Source organism: Cavia porcellus, unplaced genomic scaffold, assembly GCF_034190915.1.
Source record: "Cavia porcellus strain 051 isolate PalLab524CR breed Dunkin Hartley unplaced genomic scaffold, mCavPor4.1 scaffold_7, whole genome shotgun sequence".
Classification (NCBI taxonomy): Eukaryota; Metazoa; Chordata; class Mammalia; order Rodentia; family Caviidae; genus Cavia; species Cavia porcellus.
This window is the reverse complement of record NW_026947490.1, coordinates 45657575-45666724: the sequence shown is the minus strand read 5'-3', so window position 1 is coordinate 45666724 and position 9150 is coordinate 45657575. Positions and strand designations below refer to the sequence as shown.

The window sequence follows — 9150 nt, the reverse complement described above, 5'->3', positions numbered from 1 at the left end:
TAACATGTTGTAAAGTCATTGAATTAGTAGAAAGTGGTAAATATTAATTTGTAGAATTTAATGTTTATGAGCTTATAGAATGATTAAAAATAGTAAAAATCATGAACAGACATGTTATCAAGTAGGAAAATGATGTAGTACAAAACACTTGATCCAAAGTATGTAAAAAACAGAAAAGAAAGGAAAAGAGAATGAATAGAAGAAAGCAAAGCAAAATGATAGATAATACATTTAAACCCAAGAGATATCAATTAATATATTTAAGTTAAAACCTTAAGAAAAAAGTCAAGATTTTTGAACTGAATTAAATTTTACACATATTATGCCTAGGAAAGTTTAGAAATCTTGAAGATGAAAAATTCAGTTATGAAAATACTAATAAAAAAGGGCATGGCTATATTAACTAAAAAACCACCTTAATTGTAAAGAAATATATTAATATTTAATGGTATAGATTCATCACAAAGAAATGTAATGTTTCTAAACATTTATTCATTTCATAAGATAGTCTCTGAAGTATAAATCAAAAAAGTGACACAAAGAAATTATTATACAATGTGTAATTTTGATGCAGATATTTTGGAGTATAACTGACAATAATCAAATAACAAAGCCAAAAGTATGTGTAGAACTCATACAGTATTCCACAATAATGGCCTAAGTAATATAATTCAAGTTCAAAATTTAGCAATAGCAAAGTAATCTTTTCCAGTCAATGTGCAGCATTAATCTGAAAATATCTTTGTCCATAAAAATATGAACAAATGTCATTAAACATAAACCATAAAAATATTTTTCTGACAGTGGGATTAAGCTAAACTAAAATTTTTAAATCTTACCAGAAAGTTTCTCCATATCTAGAAATGCAGAAATAGCAACCCTTAACAAGTAAGATATCAAAAATTGCAGTTGCAAAATCTATTGAGACCAGTCCAACAAAGACAGAGGATTAGAGTTAGCAGTACTCATAAGCTGCTTAAAGGTCATTCTCTAGACAGGCGGGTACCCAGAAGCTTGTATGAAGGAAAACACAGGCACAAGAATGAAATTTAAACAAAAGAGAGAACTCAGCCATCTATTTCAAGCATAAAGAGTCTCTAGAACAAAAAGTAGAGTCATTTCTCAGTTCTGATACTGCTTGTAGAGCAGATGCTGAGGATATACATTATGTGAATGTGTGTAACCCCTACAGTAAAGGTGGGGGAAAAAAAGCATGAAGCTTAGTGACATAACTATGGCCTATTTGTAATTTGTGGCACCAAACTGAGTCAAGACAACAGAGATGAGAGTGTCTGGGAACCATAGTCATATGAAGTGACTGGATGCCAGGAGAGGTCACAGGACAATGGATAGCCAGTCAGCAAGCAGCTGTGATCTCTGCAAATCTAAGCACTCACTACCTATAGTATTCCTATCACAGCTCCCATCCCATTAAGAATGAAGTCCAGGGGTCTGGGGATTTAGCTCAGCGGCATAAGCACCTGCCTTGTAAGCAGGCAGTTGTGAGTTCGATCCCTGATACCGATAAAAATGAAAAAGACAAAAAAAAAAAAAAAAAAAAAAAAAAGAATGAAGTCCAGGGACTGAGGTACTCAGAGGGGAAAGACCACTCAAATTAGAGCATTAAGGGAGCAGGAAATATCAATTAGAGGGCAACAATCACATCAGGATAAATTAGTCATTGACAGAAAATAATAGTTGTTTGGCTCTGAATAGGGCCTTGGAAATAAGCCACAGGCAGGGAAAACATCAGTTGCAACTCAGTGAACCAGGGGCAGCAGAGAAACACAGAAGCAGAGCTAAAGAGGCCACATTTCCACCAACACAAGACACATGACAAGGCTCTGAGCTTCTCTGCCAACTCTCCAGGTTTCCAGACACCACAGAGCTAAGCACCCATGGAAATTCATTCCACCTGCCACTAAGACCAACAAGCCAGGAGCCGGAATGTGCACACTCTCACTGGCTGCTAAACTCTGCTGAGTTCCATGTAAAGCAGTTTTCCCACAACAGATTATGGCAGGACTGAAGGAAAATGATATTTTAAAAATCTCTATCTAGATCCCAGAAAGGCAACAAAATAGAAGCAGTAGTAAAAACTCTCATCAACAAAGAAATATTCCAGACTTGATATATGCACTATAGACTTCTAACAGAATTACAGGGAAGATCTTACACCAACATTCTTCAATCTCTTCAATAAAACCGGGAAGGCATGAAATCTATGAAATGCATTCCTAAAAGCTAACTTCATCCTGGTAAAAAATCCAGGCAGACATGTTACAGAAATGAAAATACAGGCCAACTTCTTTAATGAATATAGATAACAAATCTACAACAAGATGCTGATAAATAAAATGTAACAAATTACTGAAAACATGGTACACTGTGACTAAGTAGGCTTCATTCTGAGATGATCTGATACACATAAGCAATAAATATCATGCTCTTCATAAACAAGGATTTAAAACTACCTAATTGTCTCAACAGACATGGTGAAACTGTGACAAAAGCCAACATCCATAGATTATCAAAACCTTGATGAAAATAGGTATACAGGGACCTTTATTCAAACTGGTAAGTCATGTATTACAAACCTCCCATCAACATCACACTAGGCAAAAATTGAAAGTTTTTCCTCTAAAATAAGGAAGAAATAGGATACTTTTCCATTAAAGAACAACAGAAGGATTTCATGATCACTAAGCCAACCCTATAAAGAGTTTTGAAAGAAATCCTACAGAGCAATAAAGATAACCACCGTTCCAGGAATAGCATTGAAGGGGGAATCACCGTGCAGAGCAGGCAACTGAATGGAAGGGAAAAGTGTGGGACCAATGGCACAAAGATTGCATTGCAGAGATGAGGAAATGCCTGACAGTTGTAACTATTAATGTAGAGGGCCTCAATACACCAATAAAAAGAAGCACTGGCTGTATGGCTCAAGAAATAATGTCCTTCAATATGCTATATACAAGAAACACATTTAACTTGAAAGGAAATGCACAAACGAAGGTTAAAAAAGGAGCCCAATGCTCCATGTGCCAGGAAACCAGAAAAAAGAAGGGGTATCTTGCCCAACAACTATAGAGTGGTTGGGAAAGATATGATATTTTTAAAACAGGGAGTGCAACTCAGATATAAAGAAAGATAATATCAAGGTTTTTGAAGGTAAAAAGGAAGCAACTTGACATCATGCTTGTAAGTGAAATTGGATGGATGTGCATGAGTGAAAATCGTGTTAGAGCTGGAGTTATAGCTCAGTGGCACACCATTTGCCTGGAAAGCATGAAGTCGAGTTCAACTCACAGTACAAAAAAAAAAAAAAATAAAGGAAAAAAGAAAAAAGAACATTATATTTTCTCCCTACTATAAAAACCTCAAGAATTTAGTTGAATCCAAAATGTCCTATAGACATTGTGAAAGCAAAGGAGGAGAAAATGATTAAAAAGGGAAGGAAAAACTGGGATGGGGGAAGGAGAAAACAAAGAAGGGAAAAGACCATATATATGTCTTATATATGTACATATATATATATATATATATATGTACATATATATTTATATATGGATGTATATAAATTTTAGACCACATATATATACATCTATATATATGTACATATATAGATATGTATCTACACACATATATATTTACATGTTGATGTATATAAATATTAGATAATTATACTACTAATCACTGTTAGCCCAACCAAAAGAACAGTTTGTACTTTCATTGTTTATTTTTATGCATATGTGTAGTAAGCAGATAAACTACTTTGAAGACAACAATATGAACCATATTAAATATTCTGATCCTCTGTTATTCTGTTTTGAAATTTTGTATCATCATTTTTACTCTTGTTTTGGTTTTATAATTAAAAATATAAGAGGAAAGCAGGAAGCATTATAGTCACAAGTGTAAAATGGCCGTACAAAGCTACAGTTATATAAGCAGAATTTTACTGCCACAAAACAGACAAAGCAATTCTGGAAATATAACTGGGATTTCCCAAGCATCTCAAGCTATTTAATCAGCTGATACTCAAGAAGGAGCCCAAAAATATGATGGAGAAAAGATACCTCTTTAATAAATTGCCCTAGGAAAACTTCCTATCTATGTTCAGAGGTGTGAATTTAGACACATATCTCTTCCCCTGTACTACAGTATCTAAATGGATTAAAGACCAATATTCAGAAAATAGAACTACTGAACCTAGTGGAAGATGAAATGTAAAATTCTTGAAGATACAGACATAGGCAAAGAATTTATGAATAGAAACCTAGTGTCACAAGAAATATCCAAATCAACAAATGTGATTCGTTCAAATTTAAAGTGTCTATACAGAAAGAATAAAAACAGCTGGAGTGAAGAAATAACCTGTAAAACAGGAAAAAAAAAATTTCCCAGCTTTTTCATTGGGAAAATATCTAGAATATCTTACATCTAGATTGAGTTTTTAATAACTGACAAAAATTTCAGAACATTTGTACTAAAATATTTTCCAACACATAGAATTTCAAAATTTAATGTTGTAAAATTATTCACAAAACACATACAATACCTACCAAGTCTTTCCTACAACGTGAAAAATGAAAAACATAATAATGTTTTTAAATTCTTTTACAGTCAAAAGAATGTGCTTAGAATTAAATGAAGACAGAAAATAACACTAAACAAAATATTTACAGATTGAATCCACATATATAAATTATGAAGAAAGATATATAACTTGCAAACAGAGAAGTTTGTTTTCTCAGTTGAAAAAATGTAACTGCAAATTAATAGAGTAAAACATATAAAGCACATTGTCAACCACAAGAAAAATACCAAACACATATCCCAATAAGGGATAAAACCTGGGCACATGTTTTTTATTTATAAAAATCTCAAAATATAATAACATATGTTTCTTTTGTTGACATACATTGTGATGCAGCTTACAACAAATTCAGTCTTTGACATCAAAAACAGTGGATATGCACAATGCTGTAAGAGCATTGACTCCTGGATTCATGATCCAAAATTCTAGATATCCTGGAACTAATGAAAACTCATAAAAATGAGACACTGAGAGATCACAAGATATCCTCATATGACCTGTAAAAATATAAAACCAAAAATATATGAATAAATATCTCAAAATAAAAGGTATTGATAAATATACATTCAGAGAACCATTATGCAGTAGAATCAGCCAAAGTGTCCCAAATGAATAATGTATACATGAAAGATGGTGTGTGTCTATGCAATGAAAAATTATAGGTAGGCTAGAAACTGCATGAAACTTGAGAACATATGGCTGTATGAAAGATACCAGGCAAGAAAACAAAACTGTTGTGTGACACTCCTATTTGAGACACCTGGAATAGTAAAACTCACAGAAGTGGGGAGTAGAATGATTGTTATCAGGCACTAAACAAGGACAAGAATGAAGAGTTGTTAAAAAGGAAAGCAGAGTCTGCTTTTCAAGAGGAAAGTACTGGAGATGGAAGATGGTAATGGTTCCAAAAATGTATGAATGTACTTAACATAAACAACTGGTAAAAATTTTAACTATGTGTATTTTAAAGAGAATTTATGAGTCTGCTTTACACAAGGGACTAAAGATAACAGGTGAACACCTGGGGAAAGATGAAGGCAAATGTCCTGTTACTAGGTAAAAGGTAGAGTTAGCAAGCTGTATGGAAAAAAAAATTAAAAAAATAAAAACTTACCAGCGCCTATAAAACCATAATACAAATAACACCAAAACAATCAAACAAGGTACTAGTACTGCCAAAATGATCCAGCCAATGGAGATGGAGTGTCCTGGTGGGTGAGACAGAGGGGAGAGAATGTCATATCAAATCATAACCACACATGACTCCATTCCTTCCTTAAACCTCTTATGTATGCTTCATTCTCTAAAACCCTTTCCTCCTCTCCCACCTCTCCTTCCCAATACTAAGCATCTCTTCTTATTATCTCTCCCTCTCTTCATTTAACCCTTTTACCATCTCCCACCATTTCCAGGGTGAGCCCCATCCTTTCCTCACCCCAGTAGAGGATGATGTCCTGCCCTTCCAGGCTGCTGTGCTTCACTCGGCAAGACAGTCCAGCAGCCTCCTCAGCCGCTACATCCAGGGTCACTTGGAGATACCATGTCTCATCAGCATTGGGCAGGACGTCCCCTTTCTGAGTTTCAGGCTGCTCCTGCTCACCCCGCATCCACATCACCCACACAGGCTTTGGGTAGAAGCCAGACACATGGCACACCAGCTGCAGAAGGCCCGGCCCTGGGCTCGGTCCCTGGGACAGCCAGGCATCAGGCTTCACTGGGACAGAAATGGGCAAAAAGAGTGTCATGTTATAACTAAGCGGAGAACAGTTGGTTCAGAAACATACAGCTTTGGGTCTTGCTTCATCCACACTTTTAGAGTGAGTTCAGTTATTGAGCAAGCCCGTCTAGTACCCTTCCACTTAGAATTAAAGGAAGTGACACAAGTAAAACAAAACAGTACCAACCTTGTTTCTGTATATCTGGCTTTCCTGACTCTAGGACACTCAACAGATACCTGGGACAAGTTTTTGTGAGGAGATTTTCCATAATATCCCAGATTCCTTTGTACTGTAATATTAAAGTACAGAATTTTTTTGCCTTGGTGCCACCTTCTGGGGCAGGCCAACATGTAGAATTCTTAATACTCAAGAAATCTAGTCCCTCTAAAGCTCCTCTCAGGAAGAAATCAATGGTTCCTCCAGAAATCAGTTCACAGCCTGCAATGCCCTGGATCTCAAAGGGATCTGTGGAGAAGAAAAACAGATAAGTACTAATAACAGTATAGAAAAAGAAAGAGGTAGGTAGAACTAAAATCACTGCAGCACTTAGAAAGCTTCAGTAAATTGTATCAGAAGGTGGTATGCATGTCATGAAGGCAGGGTGAAATGTATGGAGAGATAAGATGAGAGAAGAGAAGCAGAAGGAAAAGAAGGTACAAAGGAGCATAAGCACAACATTCCAGAATGAATCACCAGGTGATCTGGAGAGGAAAGAAAGGGACGAGAAGGTAAAAACAATGAATGAGACAAGGAAGGCACAATTTAGATCACAGAGGCACAGTGTGGGAAAGTAGGGTGCAGGTTCACATAAGACAGTCCAGGGATTGGTCAAAAAATGGAGCCCTTTATCTGTCAGAGATGAGTGCAGAGGCAGCATATACAAGAATACATTGTGGAGTATGGAACATAGGAAGAGACTTCTCTAAAAAGAGCAGCTGAGAGAAGGTGAAAGGACAAAAAATATCCATGTCCTGAAGCAAGAGAGAATAGAACACTTGAAAATCTCCTGCCCCTCAATTTTAGAAGTGTGCTCACATTCCATCTGGAAATCGCTCATACGTTCCTGTACTTCTCTGATGAATCCCAACATGTAGACTTGAAATAGCTCCTCCAACTCCAAAACCTCTTCATTGCTGAAGTTTGCTTTAGACCAGGGTTTCTTAAATATGATAGTGCCTGTGTCGCTGTCAAAGCTACCAAGCTCCATATTTCCCAACCAGCCTGAGCATCGACTTTGTGCCATGGTATGGTTGAAAAAGGATGAGATTTGGATGCCATGGACAGAAGTTGGCCACTGTAAGGCTGTGAAAATAGGAATCATAAAGTGGTGAAAAGAAAGAAAGAGCAAGAAGAAAAGACAACACAACTCTGAATCTGTAAAAAATCTGAGAGCCCCAGAGCCTCAGGTTCCCACCCCAATTCCACCATGGTAGAAGAGCCTGGAGATTTCAGGACTCAGAACCTCAGTGCTTCCTGTTGAGCACAGCCTGTCTTTATCCGATCTCATGCATCATAGTCAGGAGCTGCCAGAGCTCCTCTTACCATTCTGAGTGTCACCAGCAGGGAAGAGAAATGCAAGCAATGCCAGTGCCAGGAGCAGCATTTCTCTGAGAGAGAGAGAGAGAGAGAGATCTTGTTTACCTCAGTTTGTGTTTGATCTCTGAGTTTAGCAACTCTTTTATGCTCTGTACTTCGTAGTAGTGACTTCCTCTCTTTTCCAAATGACAATCTCTTCCTCATAGAAATTTTGTATCAATGAATCATTTTCCTCCCACTCTCCAGGTTCTCCTACTTCATCTTTCATTTCCCCTGTGGTCCTGACTTTCAGACTGATTCTCCCTGAGTCCTAGTTTCTCTCACTGTCCTCAGCTTTCTTCATGTGAGCTCTGAAAATCCCTGTGTGGCTAGAAAGTTCTCTCCACTTGCATAAGCCATTATTGATAGATCTAGATGAGCAAAAAATTCTAAATGCCTGCTCTATCTCTGTCGTGCTTCTTCCTGGGAATATATTCATCATTTATCCACGCAAATGAGCATCTCTCCATCTCTTGTCCTGTCCTTTCTATTGTCCCATTACCTCTTCCCAGGGTTCTTTGTCTTCACTTTCCTATTTCATCATTGTCTAGGTCGGCAAGTCCCAGGTTTCTGTGTCTGGTTTTCCATTTTCATATTTTGACTTCCACTTTAACCCACTCTGTATAATGTTCAACTGTGACTATAAAATCAGCCAAGGCACCTAAGTCTGGGGGGAAAAATATAGTAGATACCACATAGATTAAAATCCTGAACCATTCAAAATATGGCAAAAATAAGTCTTATTCTAGCTTATTTTTTGACAAGATTGTCTCTTTTTTTAATAAATGGAGGCTAATGACCCTAGAATGCCTTTAATCCAGTAATTGGTGGTCTGGTCTTTTTTAAATTTTTTTTTTTTTTTTTTTTTTTTTTTTTTTGTCTTTTTGGAGAGTGCGAGGCAGTTCAGGTTGGCCTTAAGCTCACATTGTAGCCCAGGTAGGTCTCAAACTCACAGTAATCCTCCTACCTCAGCCTCCAGAGTTCTGGGACTACAGGATTGCAACACTAGGTCAGGTTATTTTTGTTTGTTTTCTTTTGTTTTGTCCTAGAATCAAACTCATAACCTCGCACTTGCCAATAGCATGCTATGCTGTTGAGCCAGATCCTTAGCCCTTAATCTAATAATTTTAAATCTGTACAAAAATTTCAGTGGATTGAGGGACATTACAGTATATAGTACTCTCAGACCATCTAGAAAACTATCAAAATATGGAAAGAGTCTTCGTTATTAAAACAGTGGTAAAATGCTGTTTTAAA

The 9150-nt window shown here is 36.6% G+C and overlaps 1 protein-coding gene across 1 annotated transcript; it reads right to left on the bottom strand.

The window, feature by feature from the left end:
• Nucleotides 1-5075: 5075 nt before the first annotated feature.
• Cd1b1 (CD1b1 molecule) lies at nt 5076-7921 on the bottom strand. Its single transcript, NM_001172849.1, is given in 6 exon segments — nt 5076-5097; nt 5715-5808; nt 6036-6314; nt 6505-6783; nt 7354-7620; nt 7861-7921. Coding segments are annotated over 6 exon segments (1002 nt in total).
• Between the last annotated feature and the right edge of the window lie 1229 nt (nt 7922-9150).